The sequence below is a fragment of the Aquarana catesbeiana genome, linkage group LG01 (assembly GCF_042186555.1).
Source record: "Aquarana catesbeiana isolate 2022-GZ linkage group LG01, ASM4218655v1, whole genome shotgun sequence".
In the NCBI taxonomy this organism is placed as follows: Eukaryota; Metazoa; Chordata; class Amphibia; order Anura; family Ranidae; genus Aquarana; species Aquarana catesbeiana.
The window spans coordinates 720,493,863-720,520,282 of record NC_133324.1 but is presented as its reverse complement, the minus strand read 5'-3'; the positions used below and the strand labels follow the sequence as shown (position 1 = coordinate 720,520,282).

Sequence of the window (26,420 nt, the reverse complement as noted above, 5' to 3'; positions counted from 1 at the left end):
TATCCCATTTTTTTTGCATAAAGATGATATTACGCTGAGTAAATGGATACCTAACATGTCATGCTTTAAAATTGCGCACACTCATGGAATGGCGTCAAACTTCGGTACTTAAGACACCCATAGGCGATGCTTTAAAAAAAATGTATGGGTTACCTGTTTAGAGTTACCGAGAAGGTCTAGTGGTAGAATTATTGCTCTCGCTCTAACATTCACGACGATACCTCACATGTGTGCTTTAAATGTATTTTTTTAATTTATTTTGCTTTTATTTTTTCCACTTTCCTTTTCCATTTTTTTTTATCACTTTTATTTCTATTACAAGGAATGTAAACTTCCCTTTTAATCGGAATAGGGCATGATAGGTTCTCTTTGCAGTGAGATCTGGGGTCTATAAGTCCCCAGATCTCTCCTATAGGCCAGGAAGCCTGAAATCAACAAAGGAAAAAAATAACCCCCGATCTCGGCTTCCCAACTGAGGGAACTGCAGAGGCTGGGCGTGATGTCATAACGTCGCGCCTGGCCTCTGAAAGGTCAGACTGCCAGGGACCATCTGGCCTGCGTTATTCTCTATGGTGACCTTCCAGTGACGGCAGATTCCTTCTCCAGCTCACTGATTTGCATGGGGAAGACGGTAGAAGGATCGGAGGGCAGCGGGGGGAGGGTTTCCCCTTCCGCCGCCTATAAAAATAGGCAAGCGGCTGAACAGCTGCTACGATTTTTTACGGTGCAGGGAATCTCTGGCTATAAAAGAAGATATCTGAATGATGCCTGTAAGTCTGCAACATCATATGACGTGTGGGCGGCAAGTGGTTAAAGGATAAGTTCACCTTTTTTTAACGTTCCACTCATGTTCTGGGTAACATGTTACAGATGCAGCGTCCCCCTGCACCTCTCCGGCTCACCAATGTGACAGCCGGTTTCTATTGCAGAGGATATTTTGTTGCAGAGAATGCCTAAAATCTGACTTTTAGCTTAGTGCAGGCTTCTGGCCCAATCGCAAGACGTTTGGGATGAGCAAAACCCTTCCTAGATCTGGCCATCTGGCCAAACTGAGCTATCGGGGGAGAAGAGCCTTGGTGAGAGAGGTAAAGAAGAACCCAAAGATCGCTGTGGCTGAGCTCCAGAAATGCAGTCGGGAGATGGGAGAAAGTTATAGAAAGTCAACCATCACTGCAGCCCTCCACCAGTCGGGGCTTTATGGCAGAGTGGCCCGACGAAAGCCTCTCCTCAGTGCAAGACACTTGAAAGCCCGCATGGAGTTTGCTAAAAAAAAAACACCTGAAAGACTCCAAGATGGTGAGAAATAAGATTCTCTGGTCTGATGAGACCAAGATAGAACTTTTTGGCCTTAATTCTAAGCGGTATGTGTGGAGAAAACCAGGCACTGCTCATCACCTGTCCAATACAGTCCCAACAGTGAAGAATGGTGGTGGCAGCATCATGCTGTGGGGGTGTTTTTCAGCTGCAGGACAGGACGACTGGTTGCAATCGAGGGAAAGATGAATGTGGCCAAGTACAGGGATATCCTGGACGAAAACCTTCTCCAGAGTGCTCAGGACCTCAGGCTGGGCCAAAGGTTTACCTTCCAACAAGACAATGACCCTAAGCACACAGCTAAAATAACGAAGGAGTGGCTTCACAACAACTCCGTGACTGTTCTTGAATGGCCCAGCCAGAGCCCTGATTTAAACCCAATTGAGCATCTCTGGAGACACCTAAAAATGGCTGTCCACCAACGTTTACCATCCAACCTGACAGAACTGGAGAGGATCTGCAAGAAGGAATGGCAGAGGATCCCCAAATCCAGGTGTGAAAAACTTGTTGCATCTTTTCCAAAAAGATTCATGGCTGTATTAGATCAAAAGGGTGCTTCTACTAAATACTGAGCAAAGGGTCTGAATACTTAGGACCATGTGATATTTCAGTTTTTCTTTTTTTAATAACTGCAAAAATGTCAACAATTCTGTGTTTTTCTGTCACTATGGGGTGCTGTGTGTGCATTAATGAGGAAAAAAATGAACTTAAATGATTTTAGCAAATGGCTGCAATATAACAAAGAGTGAAAAATGTAAGGGGGTCTGAATACTTTCCGTCCCCACCGTGTGTGTGTGTATGTGTATATATGTGTGTGTATATATATATATATGTGTGTGTGTATATATATATATATATGTGTGTGTATTATATTGTACTCTCCTTAGTGTTTAGCATACATCTATTAACTTGGTATTTGACAATAACTATTATCTGTCACTGCTGTTTTTAATGTCTTATGTTACTTTTTTAGGATTGGGCACTTTCTGCTTGATAATGTGGTATTGTCTTCTTATTTTGCATTCATGCAGCTGGAGGATGACGTTGTTGCCAAGCCACAATTTTTCCAGTCTTTGAAAGACTTTGCCACCCAGCAGAGCTCAGACGACTGGCTAATACTTGAATTTTCACAGTTAGGCTTCATTGGTGAGTATAAAGGCTTGTATTTAGACCTCACTGGCAGTTTATTTAAATATGTTAGTAGACCATTTTCAATTTACTATATTAGGTGCCTCCTGCATTTTTTCCCACTGAGACTTTGATATGTGGACTGTAAATACATGGGCAAATGTTCTATTTAAGGGGGTTTAATGAAATGCTGTAAGGGTAATAAAATATAGGTAAAATTGTACAAACATTCATAAAAAAAAAAATTGATTAAGAAACGGGAAGAATGAAGAAGTTATTGGCATTGGAGACCAGAAGTATAAATCTAACAGGTAAAAAGATCACAAGCACATGAGAATAAAATGGCCATACGAACAGAGGGGAGAATGAGGTTTAATGTCCAGTAATACATTGAGGGTTATTTAAAGTGTTATTTGAACCCAGAATCTGCATTTACTGTATCTGGTCTCTTACAGTACACAGAACATGGAAATGCAATTATTTTAGTAATTATAAACTGCTAAATACCTTTTCTCATCAGCAGTATATAGCAGTCTTGTGACTTCTATCAGTGTCGGGTTAAAGCTTGTAGGAGGAGTTTTCATTCTCCCCTGATCCTCTGTCTGGACATTGCTGATTGGCCCTGTGCTGATCACATGCACTCTCCCAAGAAAAAAACTAAAAATCTCTAGCAATACATACCAAACTGAGCATATGCAGCCTGACTCCTAAGGCTCTGTTCTATCACATGATCGGTCGGAGTCAGTTAAAGAAGAGGATCAGAGAACAGAGGACCACACAGCCTTTATACACAATGCAGAGGATTAACCCTTTAGGTTCCACAGTGAGTATAACAGTCATGCTTTATTACATATACAGACTGATTTTACTGTTGTGGGTTTAGTAACACTTTTTAAAGCTGTTTACCTAAAGTAAATGTTGGTAAGTAAGATACTCACTCTGAATACCCAGTCATGTATGAAAGGGAAATTTTTCTTTTAAATAAAAAAAACAGCCTATTTTGGGCTGACATTTCAAAGTACAGCATACCTGCAGAAAAAGCATCCATACAACGAATATATAGGAATACAAGTGAGGTTTTATAACATAAAAACTTGTTCTATTTACTTTAAGTAAAACTGTTGCTGTTCAGCCATATGTAATGGACTGGCTCTTTTGATGACTATAACGAAGTTCTGAAAATTTACTTATAAAGAAAAATTGTCTGGCGCTCCTCCAACATGGAAAGTAAATGTACCATAAAGGGGATAAAATGACACTTAGCTGGAAACAAATGTAACTCCTTGAAAGTTAACTAGTATAATTTAACAGTAAACATAATGTCTATCCAAAGTGGATAGCATAAACCAGGGGTCTCCAAACTTTCTAAACAGAGGGTCCATTTACTGTCCTTTAGGATTTAGGGGGGGGCAGACTGTGGCCAGTGGAAGTAGAAAATGTTCCATCATTGGTTTTAGTGGGATGAATAGTGCCCCATCAATGGTGTCAATGGAAGGAACAGTGCCCAATAATTGTCAGTGGGAGGAATAGTGCCCCAAGGGCCAGATAAAAGCAGGCAAAGGACTGCAGTTTGGAGACCACTGCCATAACAAAAACAATGAAACAAATTACTTCTCAGAAGCTATAATCCGGAGGCTGTGGGCAACTACTAATTAAGGAGTAAATAAAGGCTGTGCAAGGCTGCCTCCTACGTCAGGCTGAAAACCCAGTGGCTGCAAACAGAAGAGAGAGGTGGTCACCAAGCAGAGCATAATGTGGTAATCAGGTTTATTAAGAAGAAGAAATGCAAATAAAAGTTGCAATCACAAGTGTGAAGAAGTATGAGCGTGTCTCTGTAGTCAGTGTTGTGTTCAAGGATCAGTAAATGTGGATGGCTGGATCACAGCAGCCTCAACCACTCCTCTTCTGGTAATGCTGTGAGGATCACAGGAGCCGTGAAGATCACAGGATCACTGAAGCTGCCTCCAAGAGACCTTGCAGACACTGCTGAGACACCTGTCAAACCGCTAGGGCTGTCGGGAAATGCGTTTCGGAGGCTAAGACCAGCCTCCTTCAACCTTCTTGCTTATACTCTGACTGCAGGAAACCCTGCTAATTTAGGTTAATTTTTGTGTTCATGAATGCTTGTGCCCTCACCCATATACTATACACGTATACTATACACATGTGGCCAGCATAGCTTGAAATGCAGATAATCTTTTGAATATCATATAAATGTTATCAGCTGACAAGAGTAGACCACCCACCAAAACTCACTGACTGGCAAGAAGGGAAATAAAACAAAAAAGGGTAACACTAACAGAGCTGCAAAGATTCACAGCAGAGTTTGGGTGTATCCCTCTATAGGACCATGCCTATGGAAGATTGGCCAGAAATAAAAACATTACTTAAAGATAAAAAATAAAAACACATGCTTGGAGTTTAGAGCATTACTTTTATGCAGACAATTCTGTAAAATGATTGTCACAAAGAGATTAGGTCATCTTGCCTTTGTGGTAACAAACCTGGTCACATTCTAAAACAACAAGTTCTTTGTTGTTTATGGTTAGTTTGACCTTGTTGGATGAACTATGTATTGAGTTTTTAATCTTCTTTTGGGTATATGAGTAACTATTACTTATGCAGCATTCTAGCTTATTATTTGAGCCATAATCCGATCAATTGAATATTTCATAATCATTAAAGCTCAGCTTTGCTAAGCTAGCATGACCATCATTAGTGTGACGATCATCACGATCATATGATCTGATAAGGATAGCTGCTGTAATGGTTCATTGTATACATCCACTTAGAATTCATTTTGAGGTCACGGCTCGTGGGTATGATTTATTGCAGATCTGTCATTTATTTATTATTGTATGATGAGGAAAGGGAAGATAAGTCAAGGGCTACTACAAGCAATGCCCTCGATCATCAGTGATAGTTAGGACTATTTTGGTACCCAAATGTACAACAAGGAATTGTTTTATATAAAAAATATAGCATTTACTACAAAATATAGACCATACACAATTAACAACAAGAACAAATAAGTAATTGTTGAAAAAATATCACATGACAATGATATGAAAAAATTGTTTGAGGGCCCCCACAGGTATGTGGAGACACAATGATGTGGGGATAGACAAGTTTCGCAGCCTGTGCTGCTTCTTCAGGAGGCATCACCCAAAGCATCTATAGAAAAATACAGTCTCATAATTACAATGTCATGATACTATAAATAGCAAAAAAACAACAGCAAAGCAGTTAATGGCACATTTAATTTGGAGTATTTAGAAAAAGTCCTGCGTGACTCACCAATGAAGGCCCTTATGGCAATAAACAGCATCAATTGAGACACCCTGTAATAGGGTAGTCCCCCGGGGGCGGACATGGGGGTGCTATTGGGATGGACTGAAAATAAAATAAAGGAAGTAATAATAGGTTTAGTATGGGTTCCAGCACAAACCCAGTGCACAAGAGAAAATTGAAAAAAAGCAGCAAGGTTGGGTTAAAGGGAATAAATAGGAAGGAAAGAAAATAGGGAAAGGAAGAAAAGAATGGGAAAGAAAAAGGGGGGGAAGAAAAAAAAGGGAAAAAAAGGGGGGACGTGGGGGGGGGGGGGAGGGAGAGAGGGCCGAGGGAAGGAGGGGAAAGAAAGGACCAACCAAGAAGTGAAGGAAAAAAGACACCGATACAAAACGCTGCAGTAAACCCATGGTTAAAGGAAGATTATGTGCATGAACTGGGTAGTAAGATTACCCACCTGATAATAGCCTTAAATAGATGTGACAACCGGGATTAAGCTCCGCACTCCAAACAGCCCCAGCAGAATGTCGCTAAAAAGTCAGCACAGTCTAAAGGTGTCTGCTAGTCAGGATGGTATTGCAGTGGTCTAGAATGAAAATCAAGCAGATAATGGTAGTCCAAAAACAGATTGCTCCCATAAAAACTCCCATTTTCTGCTGTTAGTATGGGGTCATGCTGTCCTAATCTAATTAAACAGAGAAGCCACAGCTGATCAAACCAAACACAGCAGGGAAGGGAGAAAAAGAATACTCGGTGCTGATGAAAAAGGTCATGAAAGGCTTACCTTCCTGGAGCTGGAGAGCATGCATTCCTGGGTGTCTGCCGTCTCAAAGCGGTGAACGGAAGATCGCCTTAAATGTCCCCAACCCGGAAATGCATGTGGGCTCCAGATCACGTCTGGCGCCGATGTCACCGGGTCTGACTCTCACAGAGCGCACGCGCAAGTAGAAAGCTGCACGCGTGCACTCCCCTCAAATGAAATGACGCTGAAAGCATCATAAGGGGAAGGAACAGGGCGGTCCGGCTAGTAAGCAGGTCCGCCTAGTCCTGGAGAGGCATATGTCCGTCACCGCGGGGAAAATAAACTCCTCGAGCCGTTCAACAACAAAGGAGAGACACGCAGGTTACAGTGGCAAAATAGAAGGTTTGTTAAAACAATGAATAGTCAAATGGGAAATGTGCCATGAATGCCAGAGAGCGGCGATAAATACCACCGAATCTCTGAACTGGAACATAACCATGTGATTGATAAATGATGATTAACAATTTTAAAGCAAATGTTCTTCAATCTAAAACATCTCACCATATTTATCTAACAGTATTAGTTAATCTGGAAAACAAAAATATATAGATACATAGGTTGTTAATAAACAAGCATTAGTAGAGCTAAAATTCCCAAATATGGGTCAATGGCGTATACTAGGGAAGACGGGCAAAGCTGGGTAGAAGGCAGGAAAAAGGGAAGGGGGAGGGAGGGAAAGAGGGGGAGAACCAGGACATAAGTTACTAAAAAAGGAGAAATTTTGAAAAATGGACGAAGGAAAATTACAAAGGGGCATTGAAATTGTACAGAATAATAAAGAAAATATTTGTAAGAATGTGCCTCATTAAGGCCCGGAGGTGTAAGAGTGTTGAGTCATTCAATCCATATAGACTCCCGTCTTAGGATTTTGCAATCCCAATCGCCACCTCTCGGGTCTTGTGGAATCACTTCAAGTAGAAAGAATTTCACAATTTCAGGTTGAAATCTATGGTAAATCCCTATATGATAACCAACCTTTGTGAGCTTGCCATTAATTGAATGGTACAGATGGTCACCCAATCTTTGACGCAATTCCCTGATCGTTTTACCTACGTAAAACGCCTTCAGGTATATATGACCCCTCTAGTGCCACAATTGGCATTCTGTAGAGGGAAAAAGATTTCCCCGTTGGGGAGGGTGAAAGTTTGACCTTCCTGTATCCACAGACAACATGGACAATGGCCACATTTGAAAGTTCCACGAGAACCCTCCATTGGGCGTGGATGGGCCTTGTAGTGGCTACTTTTAAATTTGTCCCTAAGGGTAGTAGTTTTCCTGAACACAAGCTCAGGAGTAGGCCTCACATATTTGCCCAGTATGTGATGTTCCGTTAAAAGGTGCCAGTGCTCAGATAAAAGTTTGCAAAGTTGATGATGATGGATCGAAAATTTGGTCACAATTTTGACTGTTGGAGGTCGTTCTGGATGGAGGGAGCCATATAATAAGGATTGTCGGGTTCGGGCAAATGCTTTATTAAAGGCCTTTCTGAAATTAGTGCGGCTGTAACCTCGAATCAATAAACTTTCCTGTAGAGAGTCCGCCTGGGTACGGAAATCCCCGTCCTCTGTGCAGTTACGTCTCAGTCTTAAATACTGAGCATATGGAATGCTGCAGACCAGAGGGTGGGGATGGGAGCTAGAGGAATGAAGGAGCATGTTGCCCGCTGTAGGCTTACAGAATAAGTCAGTAATTCGTTTACCCAAGAGATTTTTAGTAATTTTTAAATCCAGGAAGGAAATACTACACTCAACATAAATTAAAGTAAAATGTAGGTTGAGCTGGTTAGAATTCAGGATTTGAATAAACTCCTTTAGGAATTGTTTAGTGCCTGTCCAAATGACAAACGGGTCATCTATAAACCTGTACCAGCAAAGTACATGGTTCAAAAATGATTGTAAAGATTCATCTCCAAAAATCAACCTCTCCCAGATAAAGGTTTGCATAGGAAGGGGCACAAGACGTGCCCGTGGCGACTCCCTGGGTTTGTAAAAAAAAGCTGGTCCATGTATACAAAATGATTTTTGGTAAGTATGAACTCCAAAAATCTCAAAATGAAGTTATTCAGGGCCCATGTTGTCTGGTCCTGTTCCATTAGGAATGTACCAGCCATCCGGACTCCCTGCTCGTGGGGGATGCTCGAGTACAGTGCCTCGACATCAATGGCCACGAGGAGGGCGTCCGGAGGGATCTGTACATCCTCAATGTGTCTAAGCAGGTCCGTGGTATCCCTAATGTATGAGGGTAAACCAAGGACATGCGGCATGAGAAATGTGTCAACAAGTTTACTGGCATTTTCGGTCAAGGACCCTGTGCCAGAAACTATCGGTCGGTTGGGTGGTGTAGTAAGGTTTTTATGGGTTTTGGGCAGGGTATAAAAAGTTGGCACCCGTGGCATCTGGGTATTGATGAATTTAAGTTATTAAATGTTCCGATGTTTAGTTGGAGCATTCTGGGAGGGTCTTACAGACGAAGACATACTTAAATAGGAGACTTTTGAAATTCATATTACCAAAAATTATTATGTATACATGGACCAGCTTTTTCTGCAAATCCAGGGAGTAGCCATTGTACCACCTCCTATGCAAACTTTTATCTGGGAGGCTGGGAGAGGTCGGTTTTTGAAGATGAATCTTTTTTTTTTTTTTTTAAATATAAATTTGTATTGGTTTAGTGTACATGGAAGGCATCAATCAAGTACAATAGTAGCATGGAAAAGTCAGTTACATTTATACTTTTTCATTATCTGTCTATGTAGTCAATGCATCTACAGGACGGTGTATTTCAGGTATATTCAGTAGTTGCATTCGATGGCTAACTGTGCCGAGTTGTTACAGACTTCAGTTTTATGCCGTCTAGTCCCTGTAGTTATATTTTTGTAAGAATGAACAAAGCAGCTAAAACCAAACTGGCTGTATTAAGAAGAGAAGAGGGAAAAGAGAGAGCTAGGGGTGCAAGAGTAGAAGAGGAGAGAGGAGGGGTAGAGGGGAGGATTGAGTGGATCTGGCTGATAATGGGTTTCCATCAGTTGTATGTGTAAGTGAGCCTGCATCTTCTATTTATCTATCTAAGAGCTGAGTAGTGAAATCCCTTAATCGGATAGAATGAATATATTCCACAATCTCCACATTTTAGAAAGTTTTTCCTGTTTTTTTTGCTCTGTGAGGATTAGGTCTTCCAGCCTTTTTATGTCTTCTATTTTACGCAGCCAAGTACCAACTGGGGGAGGCATCTGCTGTTTCCAGAATAGGGGGATACATACTTTGGCAGTGTTCAGTAAGTGTCGCACTATGGATTTTTTTTATCTTTTAGCTGGGATTTTGGTGACATGGAGTAGGAAGAAGGCTGGATCGTCTGGGATAATGTATTCTGTAAATTTCTGGGTTATATTCCTAACAGTTGTCCAAAATCCTTTTAGCTTAGGGCATGTCCAAAAGATATGAAAGAGTGATCCTCTGTCTGCCTGGCACCTCCAACACCTGTCTGTGGTGTTCGGATAGTACTTGTGTAACAATTGTGATGTATAATACCACTTAGTCAAAATTTTGTAATTGGTTTTCTTACAGTTGCGTACATATTGATGATTTTAAGGAAAGTCTAAGAATAGATTGTTGTTTCGCCACTGTAAAGGTGCGGTTCAGATCTGTTTCCCATTTCTGTAAAAAGGACAATTGTGGTTGTTCGGGTGGGTTATTGAGTAGCGCATAAGTCTTGGATAGCACTTGTGGCAGAGTGCCATTTTCCCCACAGTATTCCGTCAAGGTCCGGTTATAATGGCTAGGATCTGCTAGAGAGTGTAGAAAATGGTGTAATTGTATCGTGCTCCAAAAAGAAAGTTGGAAGCGCCCATGTTCATCCATCAGGGATGGAAGGGAGGGCCAATGATCCCCCTCTAGAAAATGGGAGGCGGGATCTCGATCTGCCTGGGAAAGTGATAGGAATACCGATCTACCAACTCCCGGAGGGAATGCTGGGTTACCTAAAATAGGGAACAGTGGGGATTCTGCGGTGGAGAGTAGATTTGAAGTGATGGCTTTTGACCCTAGCTGTATTGTGGCTCCAATTAGAGGATGGGATTTCAATGTGTTAGGAAGGTCGGTGGAGCACCACACAGTTCCCTTTAAAGGGACAACCGTCTGGGCCTGTTCTAGCTGTACCCGCATTTTATGTGCTTTGTGTCGGTTCCAATCTATGATTCTCCCCAAGTGTATTGCCAGGAATTACTTCTTCACACCCGGGAGGGCCAGTCCCCCGTAATGTTTGGGTAACGTAAGATATTTTCTAGGGAGACAGGGTTTTGAGTGTGCCCAGATGAATTTGGTAAAAAGAAAGTGTACTTGATTGAAAAAATGTGATGGAATTTGTATCGGTAGGGCTTTGAACAGGTGTAGGAATTTCGGGAGTATACTCATTTTAATAAGGTTACATCTACCGAACCATGAATGTAATCCTTTATGCCAGTTGTCTAGGAGGAAGTTGTGGCATCTGAGATGAAGCAATGTATTCAGCTATTGCTGCCGGAGTCGCCGTTCCCTGCGGGAGATTGTATAGGGTCGAATAGTAGTCTTTAAATTCTTTTGCTATCTCACTTGGGAGGGTTGCCTTGTGTCCTGAGGAGGATATAATTTGAGGTATGTATGTACTAGATTTGTGGCCTCTGACTGATTTCGCTAATAGTCTCCCGCATTAGTTTCCGGATTCATAACAAAGTTTGCGGCAAAACTGCAATGCCGCTTTAGCTCTGTATTGTAGGAGGTCTACTATTTGCTGCCAAAGGGACAATAGTTCCTTCTCCAACGGTGGAGTAGGCTTTTGTTTTTGCTTTGATTCCAGCTCGTGTATTTTGTTGAGAAGCATAGTTAATTGTTTTTCGCGCTCCCTTTTTATTCGTGCACCGTGTCTGATCAGTACTCCTCGGATTACCATTTTGTGGGCTTCCCATAGGATACCCGGATCACATTCTGGTTGGTCATTAGCGGAAAAGTAATGTTTCAACCCATTAGCAACATCCGCTAAGACTTCTGGGTTTTGTAGAAGACTTTCATTTAATCTCCAAAACCGAGTTTTAGTGGTCTGGACTGTCGAGAGTGAAATACTGTATTGATAAGGGAGCATGGTCTGACCATGTGATGTTCCCTATGTCACATTTAATTACTGCTTGTTATTGTTGGTGAGGGATCAGAAAGTAATCAATTCGTGAATACACCTTGTGTGGGGAGGAGTAAAACGTGTAGTCTCGTTCCCCGGAGTGGTGTAGTCTCCAGACATCCACTAGTTTGGTTTTTATGTAACTCTTGTGTTATTAGTCTGTGGGTGCCAGTGTGGACAGAGGACAGGCCTGACAACGTATCCATTGAAGGGTGCAAAGGTATATTAAAATCTCCTAGGATCAACTGGCCTTCAGAGAAATCTAGTAATAACTCCAATACCCGGTGGATAAAAACATCCTGGCAGTCATTGGGGGCATATATGTTGGCAAACATTACCCGTGAGTTACCAATGGTTCCCTTTATAAATATGTACCGGCCAGTATCATCTATCAGTGTTGCATGACAAGTCCAGGGTACCCTACTAGAAAGGAGTATAGAAACTCCTTTAGATTTGGCGGCAACATTAGTAGCATGATAAGCAATAGGATAAAATCTATTTTTAAGGTTCGGTGGTCTGTCTGTTCTAAAGTGGGTCTCTTGGATGAAAGCTACATCAGCTCTGGTTCTGCGTAAGTCGGTAAGCAGCATACGCCGTCTTTCAAGTATATTTAAGCCTTTCGCGTTTTGTGAAATTATCGAGCTGGAATCCATCGTCATCGGAATCCGGGGTAGGGAGGGGGGGGGATAGAGTAGGAAGAAAAGAAAAAAGGAGAAAGTAGGATATGAAATGGTATTCAGTAAATCACTGCTTTCTCAATCAACTATATCAACGAGAAATATTTTCAATGAAGCACTCCTCAGTAATTGTCGAGGCTTTGTGCTTCAACCTAAGTGGGAGAGAGGGTGGATCAGTCCAAGAAGAGCTGACCCAGCCTCACCCCGCTACCCCAGCCTGAGTAACAAATAACGGTATACAGTTATAAAAATACAAAAAGGAAGGAAGACTAGAGAGATCTCTATAGATACAAAATTAACACCTTTAGTAACGTTGTATGTTATATATCCTAACTGGCATCATCAATAGGAGTTCTTGTGGTGTCTGGATTACCCAGATTATCCTCCTCTCACGGGGAGGGTGTACTCCTGGGGTTACATCCTAGATGGTATCTCTGCAACCTCAGCTTTCTTGGCTGGTTACACATTCCCCTCTGCACAGTTTCTCAGATCTCCCCACTTCTAAGCCAACATTATAAACTATCTTTAATTAGCGGGCAGATGAGGGAGACCTCACCGACCTTTAGAAATTTTCATCCTAGAGGGTTCTCTTCGTCTGCTCGTCTCAGCATCCTCCCCTTCTTCCCTCTCAGATAACATACAAGAGAAGAAAGGTGAGACCGGAGGACTTCCTAGATTTTGTAAAGATGATAAATAATTGTTGTCATGTCGGTAGCTCTTCATAAATTTCCGAGCAGTATATCAGCGTTAATCACGTATAGCGGGAGAGATCAGAGCACCAGAAGGATTAACCCGGCTCATCCCCCGGATAGAAGCTCACCCAGGCACCATCAATTTGGAGGAAAAATTCATTCAGTGAACGGAGAAAAAAAATTAAGGCTTCAAAACTTTTCTAGATGAGACTTGAGAGTTGCAACCAGATAATCTCCCTCCGGCATCTGATCCCTCCCGCCACAGGTATACACCCAACGTATTCTTAAGCACTGAATTATAATTCTATAAAAGTTTAAATTCCATACAGTTCTGTGTGTTTCAGTGTGGTGTCTCCATTTTTACACTGCTAACTATATCAGGTACGGTTTGGAGGCATCCCCAATAATTTCAGAGACCCCCTCACATTTTACCAGTGGGTGGCTGTTTTTTTCCCCTTTTTCAAACTGATGTCTAATATAGCAGACACCGTAATGCAGTTTCACATTAGGGTTAAGATATCTGCTAGGCAAACACCTGTAATGTACATGAGGTAGTACTGTACCTTAGTTGGGGAACTGTGTGGTCCCGTGCCGATTGTGTCCATAATATCCACTCGGGAAGCCGAGTCCCGCATCTAGTGATACAATGTGGGATAGTAGGATGTTGAAGAGGATGAGGGCAACAACTGGATATATAACAATTTAAAAAGGTGCAGGTGATAGTCCTCTGTGAGGTGCGGGTCTTAGGTTTCCCGAGACCCTTCAGGCGATGTCAAACGGGAGCGGTGCCGGCTTCTCTGCGGTCTGGGTGAGAAATTCCTCCGGGCGGTGGGTTGATTAGAGCGGCCGGTCGATCGCAGCAGGAGTTGCAGCCAGTCTGGCATCTCAATGGGATTCACATTCATGAAGCCAAATAGATCTGGTAGATCTGCTGGCCTGCAAAGCGTGAAAAATCTGTGCTCTCTTTTGAATGTGGTGGATAGGAGGAAGCCCCAACAGTAAGTAACCCCCGCTTGTCTGGCAAGATCCAGCACTGGTCGAAGTATCGCCCTGTGTTGTAGAGTCACTCTCGAGAGGTCAAGTAAGATTTTCAGTGGGGCGCCATCGAATGCAGCGTCACCTTTCTCCCAGGCTTTCCTCAGGACTGTTTCCTTGTGGGAGTAGTGGTGTACCCGACAGATCACATCCCACGACATTTCCGGATCAGAGGAACGGGGGCCTAGGGCTCTGTGAATGCGGTAAAATGACATGTTTGTTGGATATGCCTCCCCCGCTATCTCTCTGAAGATGGCAAGGGTAGAGTCAGTTAAATCTTCCGCCCCATTGCTTCTGGAAGACCCCGAATGCGTAAATGATTTCTCCTGTTCCTATCCTCTAGCTCTTCCAGTTGCAGTTGTAAAGATATCGCTGAGGTGGCTTGAGATGTCTGTTGAGATGCCAGAGCAGTTACTCTGCATTCTAGTGCAAGGACTGAGGCTTCACCCACCTCCAGATGATCTGTTACTGCCCTGACATCTTGTTTGACTGCGTCCATGTCTTTACGATGTGCGGCCTCCAGTCTGCCAGTGAGCGTTTCAATGTCCGACCTCGTTGGTAGTACCTGAAGTATGGTTCTCAATTCTGCATCTGCTCTTAAGGTAAGAGGCTGGTGGTATGAGCCCTGAGGATCTGTACGGAGCATTGTCGGTGTGTCCGAGAGGGTATCAGATCCCACTGAAACTGCTGGGGACGCTGGTAATTCTTGAGATGGCTGTGCCTCGTGGGTAAGAGGGTCTAGGTCCGCCATTTTGGCAGCCGGGGAGCTCTCTGGCATTTATGAGAAATAACTCTGGATTTCTCCTCTCTGTGGCTGTGATTGCTTTGGTTTTCTGCTGCTTTTACCCTTCCGCTTGCCTGCTGAGTACATACCGAGTAAGTTGGCTAGGAAAAGGCCAGCATAGGCAGGATAGGGCCGGGAGCTCTGTCAGCACATGTCTTTACTCGGCCATGTCCAGACCACACCCCCGAAGATGAATCTTTACAATCATTTTTGAACCATGTACTTTGCTGGTACAGGTTTATAGATGACCTGTTTGTCATTTGGACAGGCGCTAAACAACTCCTAAAGGAGTTTATTCAAATCCTGAATTCTAACCAGCGCAACCTACATTTTACTTTAATTTATGATAAGTGTAGTATTTCCTTCCTGGATTTAAAATTTACTAAAAATCTCTCGGATAAACTTATTACTTACTTGTTCCGTAAGCCTACAGCAGGCAACACGCTCCTTCATGCCTCACCCTCTGGTCCGCAGCATTCTATACGCTCAGTATTTAAGACTGAGACGTAACTGCACAGAGGACGGGGATTTCCGTACCCAGGCAAACTCTCTACACGAACGTTTATTGATTCGAGGTTACTTTCCCGTAGCGTCAGAGGGGGCGGGGTCAATCTGTTACGTAACCGGGTTGCCCCGCCCCCTCTGACGCTACAGGGAAGCCATAGGAATGTCCCCGTGCGTCAGAGGGGGCGGGGTCACCCGGCAACATTATGCCCCGCCCTCAGTTATAACGGGGCTGTCACCTGAGAGGCCGGTCATTACAACGGGTGCCTCCCATGGAGGCAGATCGTAGGCGGCGTGCGTTTTTTTTTTTTTTTCTTCCATTTCACACGAGGGGGGCGGGATCTGGGGGTCCCTTTGTTAAAGGGGACTTCCAGATTCCAATAAGCCCCCCCGCCCGCAGACCCCCACAACCATTGGGCAAGGGTTGTGGGGATGAGGCCCTTCTCCCCATCAACATGGGGACAAGGTGCTTTGGGGGGCTAACCCAAAGCACCCTCCCAATGTTGAGGGCATGTGGCCTGGTACGGTTCAGGAGGAGGGGGCACTCTCGTCCCCCCCTCCTCTTTTCCCACGGCCTGCCAGGTTGCGTTCTCGGATAAGGGTCTGGTATGGATTTTTAGGGGGACCCCACGCCTTTTTTTTTTTTTTTTTTTCCGCAGGGCGCAGGGTTCCTCTTAAAATCCATACCAGACCTGAAGGGCCTGGTATGGAATTTGGAGGGACCCCCACGCATTTTTTTTTTAAATTTTGGTTCGGGGTTCCCCTTTGGGGGAATCCCATGCCGTTTTTATCAATGAACTTTTATGTGTATTGCCGGGACCGACAATTCATTATAGCCGCGAGTACTTTTAAATGACTTATTTTCCTTTAGAAATGTCATTTTGCTCTCAGACTGTTCTAAACACGGGAAACATGCGCCACTACAGGCATACTGTAGACACCCCCCAGGTACGAAATTTAAAGGAATATTACACTTTTATTGTTTCACTTTAAGCATTATTAAAATCAATGCTCCTGAAAAAACATCCATTTTTAAAACTTTTTTTTGCATTGATACATGTCCCCTGGGGCAGGACTCAGGTCCCCAAACACTTTTTAAGACAATAACTTGCATATAAGCCTTTAAAATTAGCACTTTTGATTTCTCATGTTTGTGTCCCATAGACTTTAACGGTGTTCGCGTGTTCGAACACATTTTTTGCCTGTTCGCATGTTCTGCTGCGAACCGAACTGGGGGGTGTTCGGCTCATCCCTATTGACTATTCATTGTTTTAACAAGCCTTCTATTTTGCCACTGTAACCTGTTTGTCTCTCCTTTGTTGTTAAACGGCTCGAGGAGTTTATTCTCCCCCCGGTGGCGGTCATGCGCCTCTCCAGGACTGAGCCGACCTGCTTACTAGCCGGCCCGCCCTGTTCCTTTCCCTTATGACGCTTTCAGCATCATTTCATTTGAGGGGAGTGCGTGCACGCAGCTTTCTACTTGCGCGTGCGCTCTCTGAGAGTCGGACCCGGTGACGTCGGCGCCGGACGTGATCTGGAGCCCACATGCATTTCCAGGTTGGGGGCATTTAAGGCGATCTTTCGTTTGCCGGTTTGAGACGGCAGACACCCTGGAATGCATGCTCTCTAGCTGCAGGAAGGTAAGCCTCTCATGACCTTTTTCATCAGCACAGAGTATTCTTTTTCTCCCTTCCCTGTGTTTGGTTTGGTTGGCTGTGGCTTCTCTGTTTAGATTAGATTAGCACAGCATGACCCCATACTAACAGCAGACTATGGGAGTTTTTATGGGAGCTATCTGTTTTTAGACTAACTACCATTGTCTGCTTGATTTTCATTCTAGACCACTGCAATACCATCCTGACTAGCAGACACCTTTAGACTGTGCTGACTTTTTAGCGACAGTCTGCTGGGGCTGTTTTTTGGAGTGCAGAGCTTAATCCCGGTTGTCACTTCTATTTAAGACTATTATCAGGTGGGTAATCTTACTACCCAGTTCATGCACATAACCTTCTTTTGGTCATGGGTTCACTGCAGCGTTTTGTATCAGTGTTTTTTTTCCTTCACTTCTTGGTTGGTCCTTTCTCTCCCCCCCCTTTCTCTCCCTCCTTCCCCCGGCCCTCCCTCCCTTCCTTTTCTCCACCCCTCCCTCCCTTCCTTTTCTCCACCCCTCCCTCCCTTCCTTTCCTCCACCCCTCGTCCCCCCTTTTTTCCCCTTTTCTTCTTTTTTCTTTCCCCCCTCTCATTTTCTTTCCCATTCTTTTCTTCCTTTCCCTATTTTCTTTCCTTCCTATTTATTCCCTTTAACCCAACCTTGCTGCTTTTTTTCAATTTTCTCTTGTGCACTGGGTTTGTGCTGGAACCCATGCTAAACCTAATAATTATACTCCCTTTATTTTATTTTCAGTCCCTCCCAATAGCCCCCCATGTCCACCCCCGGGGGACTACCCTATTACAGGGTTTCTCAATTGATGCCGTTTATTGCCATAAGGGCCTTCATTGGTGAGTCACGCAGGACTTATTCTAAATACTCCAAATTAAATGTGCCATTAACTGCTTTGCTGTTGTTTTTTTGCTATTATTTCTAGTATCATGACATTGTAATTATGAGACTGTATTTTTCTATAGATGCTTTGGGTGACGCCTCCTGAAGAAGCGGCACAGGCCGCGAAACTTGTCGAGGACTACGTCTATCCCCACATCATTGTGTCTCCACATACCTGTGGGGGCCCTCAAACTATTTTTTCATGTCATTGTCATGTAATATTTTTTCAAAAATTACTTATTTGTGCTTGTTCTTAATTGTGTATTGTTTATCTATTTTGTAATAAATGCTATTTTTTTTATATAACAATTCCTTATTGTACATTTGGGTACCGAAATAGTCCTAACTATCACTGATGATCGAGGGCGTTGCTTGGAGTAGCCCTTGACTTATCTTCCCTTTCCTCACTATACAATTATAGGATGATGGTACCTAACCCCATTTACTGTATCTGTCCATTGAAGCAACATTTCTCAATTTACTATTTTATGATGTAGCTTAAAGCAGTAATAAAGTCTGGGGGGAAAAGTAGGGACTGCAGGCGGGGTTAGAGGGTCTCTCATCCACCCCCCTCTCAGCCACCCCCTCTTTTTCTTTCACCCCTTTTCATCCACCCCCCTCTCCCCCCGATGTAAGAGGCTCTCTGTGGACCCTGATGTATGGGAAGGCTCTCTGGGGACCCTGATGTATGGGAAGGCTCTCTGGGGACCCTGATGTATGGGAAGGCTCTCTGGGGACCCTGATGTAAGGGGAAGGCTCTCTGGGGACCCTGATGTAAGGGGAAGGCTCTCTGGGGACCCTGATGTAAGGGGGAGGCTCTCTGGGGACCCTGATGTAAGTGGGAGGCTCTCTGGGGACCCTGATGTAAGGGGGAGGCTCTCTGGGGACCCTGATGTAAGGGGGTGGCTCTCTAGGGACCCCGATGTAAGGGGGGATGTGCGCTCTAATATTATATATAGTGTTAGTGTGTGTGTGTGTGTGTGTGTGTATATATATATATATATATATATATATATAATAATACACACACGTATGTTATATACATGCGTATGCCCGCCCAAGCATATCACTCTTTACTTCACTGCTATGGGCTCTAGCCCCAGATCTTTTGTAGACCTAGCAACGCCCCTGCCTCTAACAAATGGCACAACAGGTATAGTTGCTAAGCTAACAATTTTGCAATTCAAACTTTTAAATATTTTTATAAATTTTAAATATTTTGCTGATAATCTGCATCTGGCCATTATCTGTAGCTTTCAAAGTTTTGCTTCCTTGCCATGGCAACAATCTTCAGTTTGCATTCAGGATTTTCCATACTCATTGGTCCTCTCCTGCTATTTACTTATTACCTCTCGCAGTTTGCGAGAGGTAACATCACAAGCAGTCTAGTATGTAAGCTTTTGCTGCAATTATTTCATTGTGGTCATTTCTGGTACGATTACTTATGTGCAAAGTAACAAGCCAAAAAGTATCATGCCATAAAAGAAAAATGTATTTGAAAGAAATTAACCCTTGACTTGATCATACTCCTATAAAATAACTTTTTTTTTTTTAAATAAAGTACACATAAACCCTCAATGAATTACATGCAATTAATTGCTAAAGAACTGTGTATCAAAATTATTTGACATTTTTTGTAATATAATATTTTCATCTTTTATTTTTGAAGTTTTGTATTACCTTTATTTTCAATTATTGTTTCATATCAGTACTGCTGATCTGCACAATCTGCCACTTTCAATCTACATGCATCTGTGTCAGGGGTCTTCAAACTACGGCCCTCCAGTTGTTCAAGAACTTCAATTCCCATCATGCCTAGACATGTCTGTGAATATCAGAGTTTTACAATGCCTCATGGGAAATGTAGTTCTGCAACAGCTGGAGGGCCATAGTTTGAGGATCCCTGATCTATGTAATTTCTCAGGGCGCCTCTCCTGATAGTGACAGCGAAGAGTGATGCCTGTGTAATGTGCATTGGCATAGCTGCATGTGGTCTCAATTAGGAGAGTGTGTGACAGAGCAGGACAACAATAAGAAAACTAGGAAAGGCCGTTGTCAGCTTATAACGAACATTCCCGAACAAGGAGTTTCTTGGCATTAACTCAAGGTGTTATTTTATTGAAATTGCAGATTTAGAAAATTACTTTAACATGTTAAAGCTTATATGACATTGACCTGGTTCACACTATTGTGGGCATGGGAATCGCTGAGATACCCACAACCACCCACATTTAAGACACTCTGCTGTTTAAAAACACGTGGGGCTGCCATTCATCCTTAAAGTGGTTGTAAAAAAACAACAAAACACCTGTAAGGCAATTGTATAGTGTGCTAGTATGCATCGCATACTAGCACATTATGCGATACTTACCTTAGAACGAAGCCCTCCTGCAGCGTCGCCGCTGAGAGAAATGACATCTTCCCCCGGTCTTTCTTCCAAGTTCGCGTGCTTTGACTGTGAGGTTGACCGGAGCTGCGATGTCACTCCTACGCACATGCACGGGAGCCCTCGGTTCTGGCACAAAGCTCTGAAGTTCCGGCAAGGTATGCTGGACCCTCAGAGCGAATGCGCTGGTGATGTCACTGGCTGCATGCAGGGTGAATATCTCCTAAACGGTGCATGTTATATATATATATATTAATAACAAAGCGGGCTTTACTATCGCTTTAATGGGACCCCCACACATCTAAAAATGCAGCTTGTTTGCGGTAGCAGGAACCATGTGATATCCCTGCGGCTGCGTTTTGAAAATTTATACATGCACCTTTTTTCTGTGGGAAACGCAGGCACAGCAGCCAGTTCAAATGAATGGGCTGCCGTGCCCATGCAAATATGGGTTGCAAACGCTATAGTTTGAACCAGGCCCTAGGGAAGGTCGTCCTAAACCTCACTCATACCTTATCTTATCATTACCCATAATATATTATGGCAAGCACAGTAAGAAGCTGTTGGAAGATCTCAAATGCAACCTAATGGCCTTTTTAAAAACACCCTTAAGAGCCCTTTCACACTGGGGCGGGGGCGGCATCGGCGGTAAAACGCCGCTATTATTAGCGGCGTTTTACCGTCGGTATGCGGCCACTAGCGGGGCGGTTTTACCCCCGCTAGCGGCTGAGAAAGGGTTAAATACCACCGCAAAGCGCCTCTGCAGAGGCGCTTTGCCGGCGGTATAGCCGCGCCGTCCCATTGATTTCAATGGGCAGGAGCGGTGAAGGAGCGGTATACACTCCGCTCCTTCACCGCTCCAAAGATGCTGCTGGCAGGACTTTTTTTCCCGTCCTGCCAGCGCATCGCTCCAGTGTGAAAGCAGCGGCACTTTCGGGTCGGTTTGCAGGCGCTATTATTAGCGCAATAGCGACTGCAAACTGCCCCAGTGTGAAAGGGCCCTTAAACTAACACCAGAAGATCAAAACTTGCTAAAATCATGAAATGTTTTTATATGGGCCAAAATACGTAAGCTCTGGAAGGGTGCATCATAGAACCACAATTGAATACTAATTTTGTATTTGGTTTGTTTTGTAATATTGATTACATGGGTGCAGTCTGGGACCAAGTTGAGGTAACCCATAAAAAAATATATCCTCCTATTTATGTAGAAAATACTGATGGCATACACCACTATTCTAAGACAGGTTTTGTCTATGATTTCAGTTGTAATGAAGTATTTTTTCCATCAACTCTGCGACTGATCATGTGTTTTTTAAGAGACCTATTGTCCTTGCTGAGTTTTCAATAAGTGTGTTTTGGTGTATTAAACTGGTAAAGATGTGCATTACCTTTTAAAAAACAAAACAAAAAAAAACTTGCAATGTGTATGGCTAGCCTGGTGAGATTTAATTTTCCTTTCTTTTTAGGATGCACTTCCAGCTACTAAAGATATTAATTGATGTACGTGTCCCAGTAGCCTTTTATATGAAAACTCATTACAGCAGTGCCGCATAGTAATAATACAATGCAAGGCATGTAATGCAGATGTTTATTATGTTTGCTCCTATATATTTAAAAAGTAAGCACATGCTGACTAGATCAAGTAACATCATTTTATACTTAGAGATATTGATACTGTTCCGATTCAAAGGGGAGATGGTGAGATTTGGGTCTCAAAGAAGGACAGATGGGAGTTGCACAAAAAAGGTCAACATTACAAAGCTTCCTATTCATTGTGATGGAAATAACTGATTTTTATCTGTTATTTGAGTCACACACAGTTGATATAAAGGCTGAGAATAAACCATGTCACTTGCTGAAGTTCATCAGTAGAGGATCAAGTACTGGTTCTCTTTTTTGTTTTTTTGTTTCCGTCTAAATGGATTCTTTCCATTATTTGCATGACATATACTTCTAAAGATAAGATACAAATGGCAAGATATATATGGTTGAAAGTGCAAAGGTTCCCATACTGTATAAAGTAAATCTTTGATTATGTTTTAAAAGTGTAGCTTCACACATAATGTTATGCATTATTGTTCCTAATGCAGCTTCAAGTGCCAACAAGCATACAATCTGACAATTGCTTATAGCAGTACAAGTGGCATTTCATGACCTGTAACAGGGCTGTATTTCACTTTATGGTGGCTCGTTCACATTGTAATTTTCTGTTGTACAAATGCAGCAATTCTATATTTTATGGTGTTATTTCCCTGTCTCAATTGTATTTTTTTTCCTTGTTTCAGGAAAGTTGTTCAAGTGCAAAGACCTGCCTTACGTTGTTGAATTTTTCCTAATGTTTTACAAAGATAAGCCCATAGATTGGCTTATCGATCATTATCTGTGGGTGAAAGTTTGCAATCCTGAAAAGGACGCAGTAAGTATTTGATGTGGAGCATTGCTAAAAGTAGTATAATCATCCATCCTTCTTTTTCAGTAAGACAAACATAAGTGAATATCATTAAAGTGTATCTAAACCAAAGTTTAGTGCTTTACATATGTATTGTACATTCACATCAGTTACTGCTCTCAAGGAGCTTACAATCTAAAGTCCCTAACTCACATTCATACATATACATATTCATACATACACATACTAGGACCAATTTAGACAGGAGTCAATAATAAATCTACCAGCATGTTTTTAGAGTGTGGGAGGAAACCGGAGTACCTCAAGGAAACCCCTACAGGGAGAAACATGCAAACTCCAGGCAGGTAGTGCCGTGGTTGGAATTTGAACTGATTACCCTAGTGCTTTTGGTTGGAAGCGCTAACCACTTAGCCACTGTGCTACCCTTTTCGGTCCTAGGATTGTCACTGTTGGCTGCTTGCTCCTGATTAGGACTACAAAACTTTCCTTCTCTCTTCTCCTCATGTTCATAACATAGGGGGAGATGTTCTGTAGTCCACAGAGGTGAACTGGATAGGTTTGAGAACTCATGAGGCATACAGGAATTTATCAGCTAAATTCATTTCTAGTTCAGAAGGTATTTTTTGCACCTAATTAACATCTATAACAAAACAAACCTATATCACAGGGAGGCAAATAATTTCATTTGTTTGGGTTTACATACATTAAAAAAAAAGTTTGATTTTCATATACTACACAAAAAAGCCTGCTGCCATTGTTTGTTGCTGCCTACTTGGCTGTCCAGCTCAGAGCATATGGTCATAGCATACACTTTACCCATGGTTGTCGGAAAGAAACTCACATCATCTATGACCTGCCTTACACTTTGCCTTTTTGTTTTTATATTTGCTTTCTGTGACTTCAAATGTTTACAATGGACCGCAGTATGTACCGGCATTTGTGTAACTGCATTAAGTGTTTAAAGGATAAGTTCACCTTTTCAAACATGTTACATGTACCTCCCATATTTAGGGTGGAACATGTTCCAGCAGCCTCTCCCCCTATGCCCCCCCCCCCCAGTGACAGGCGGGCATCTTTTTCAGGGCACCTGCTATCACTGTTTGAAAGTACCGTGGCTGCGTGGGTCTCCACTCACCCAGCCACATCATACATTCACAGTCAGTCCTCTGTGAATGGGAAACTACAAGTCCTAACAGCCTTTGCAGCTGTCAGGTTGTAGTTTCAATGAACTAGCATGGTGCTGTTGAGCACTCTGGTAGTTCATTGTCTTTTCCTGTCAGTGTGTATCTGTCTGCCTGCATGAGGTACGAGCCGACAGATACACAGATACTGTAAGTCTGCAGGAGTCCTGCATGGCTTCCACAATCTGCTGATCGTGGGTGCAAGGCTTTTCTGGCTCCAAGTAATAAAAATATAATATAATTATAATATGTTCAATTGTATCTGCATACTTGGTGTTATAGCCAACTCTTTTAACACTTGTCTTTCATGTAATAAACTTTTTGTTACTTTTTACAAATTGGAGTATCGAAAGTAATTTCCTTACCTGACACCCCCAAAAATCCCCCCAAAAATCTTTCCTTGTTTACATATACTTACAGGGATGTTGGTGCTATTTTCTTGACATTGTCGCCTATCCATATCACCATTTCTTACCATAATATAATATTATTGGTAGCAGATTGCTGGTGGTTGATGGTTGATCTTATGTGTTTCTCTGTTTTCTATGAGTTGTATATACAGCATTTGTTTACTGTAAATGGAGTACTTCTGCTGGGCAACAAGGTTGTTTTGGTTGCATCATATAATATAGTCTGCACGGACATTTCAGAACATAAACAACTTGTAAGGTCTAAGGCTGGCCATACATGGTTCGAACCGACCGAGATTCGAACCAATAATGGGCAGGCTGAATGTACCCAGTTACTTGAATGATCAACTTTGGTACAACCAGCCTGCCAGATTTACTTGTGATTTCAACACCCCCACCTGCTGGGGGAAGACAAGTGATCGGCAGCATTGATTCCCCTGTTGGCACTGTCTGCGCTGATGGGGGAATTGTGCAAATTTTCTGCAACTCGTGGTAGTCTTGTTCCATAGGTCAATACATTTTAATATCAGTATATCAAAGCTTCAACAAAGTCCTAGGAAAGTAAGAGCAGTCATGGGATCACGCATAAGCATGTTACAGATCTACAATAGGGTTGCCACCTGTCCAGTATTGACCCGGACAGTCCAGGTTTAGACACTTGTGCCCGGGTTTATGACCGCCAGTGACCCAGACACATCATCCTTCTAGTCCCATGCATCAAGTTAATCTGTCCCGGGGATGGAGCTAGTGTTGGACCAATTTCCGGCACTGCGCTCCACTCAATGGGCTACCCCCCCCCCACCCAGTGAGAAATCCTGTTGGCTGCGCCTGCTTGTTCTCACTGCTGTGCTTTCTGTTCTCCCCCGTCTGGCATCTCTCCCCCCTCTCCGCCTCCGCCTTGATTATTTCCTTTGCAGTCATTGGTTGCTGTCCTAGCAACCAATGACACACTTTTTCTGCTGTTCATGCAATGCATAGTGGGAGGTAAATAGCCCTAGAGAGGCTCCACCTACCAGCTCCGCCCTTCAGCTCGGCTCTCACAATTCCTTCCTTGCTTGGAGTGGCTTCTGGGTAAGGCAACTGAATGAATGTCTAAAGGGGTCAGGGGGAGGGGATATAAGGGGGGGGTCTGATCTCTGGAGGTCTCTAAGGTAGGGGTGGTACTGATATAAGGGAACTTTAAACTAATGAGCCTCTCTAAGAGGGGGTACTGACTGCTGATCTAATGGTTGGTGATCAACCATTAGATCAGCAGCATCCCCCTTAGAGACCCTCTTAATACACCAAAAGAAAACTCTATTGTGTAAAACAAATGCTAAAAATCTCATATAGGTACAGTGCTGCATGACCGTGCAATTGTCATTCAAAGTGTGACAGCATAGAAAGGTGAAAAGTGACCTGTAGACGAGTGATTATATTGGCACCCCCTATTAGATTAGAGTCCCCTTATATCAGCGACCCCCCCCCGAGACTAAATTGGTCACTAGGGGGGTGGGGGGTCGCTGACATAAGGGGCCTCTGATCTAAAAAAACAAAAATAAAAAACTTAGTAAATTGCTACTACCCTTGTTTCCCCGAAAATAAGTCCTAGCGTGATTGTCTGTGATGGCTGCAATATAAGCCCTACCCCCCAAATAAAGCCCAACCCTGTTTCCCCGAAAATAAGCCCTACCCTGAAAATGAGACCTACAAGGACTTTAACTAGGGCTTATTTGGGGGGTAGGGCTTATATTGCAGCCATCACCGACAATCATGCTAGGTCTTATTTTCGGGGAAACAGGGTAGCACTGATATGTGTTCCTAGACCTCAAAAAACTAAAAATTTAAAAACTGCAAAAAATGCAGCGCACCCTCCCCTATAATTATATTCATATGTGAAAAGATAATTGTGAATGATGGTGGAAACCGCCAAGGGTAATCGAAATATTAATACACCCCAATCTTATTGAGATGTGGGGGTGGTTAACACTGACCACTGTATACAGACAGTCTTTCAAGGCCAAAATAGTGTCTTTCTACAGCAAATAATTTGGAAAGTTGGGATTAACTCCATATGATTAGAAATGTTATTTAATCCCAAAATACTGTATTTGCATACTGTATACTACAAACTAAAAAA

The 26,420-nt window shown here is 42.9% G+C and overlaps 1 protein-coding gene across 1 annotated transcript in view; it reads left to right on the top strand.

Annotated features, from left to right (window-relative positions):
• Positions 1-26,420, top strand: part of MGAT4D (MGAT4 family member D) — a 242,233-nt gene that overhangs the window by 146,767 nt on the left and 69,046 nt on the right. The window contains exons 9-10 of the mRNA XM_073604110.1: positions 2,346-2,460; positions 22,586-22,716. Of these exons, the coding sequence (XP_073460211.1) occupies positions 2,346-2,460; positions 22,586-22,716 (246 nt within the window). The remainder of the gene's footprint in view (positions 1-2,345; positions 2,461-22,585; positions 22,717-26,420) is intronic.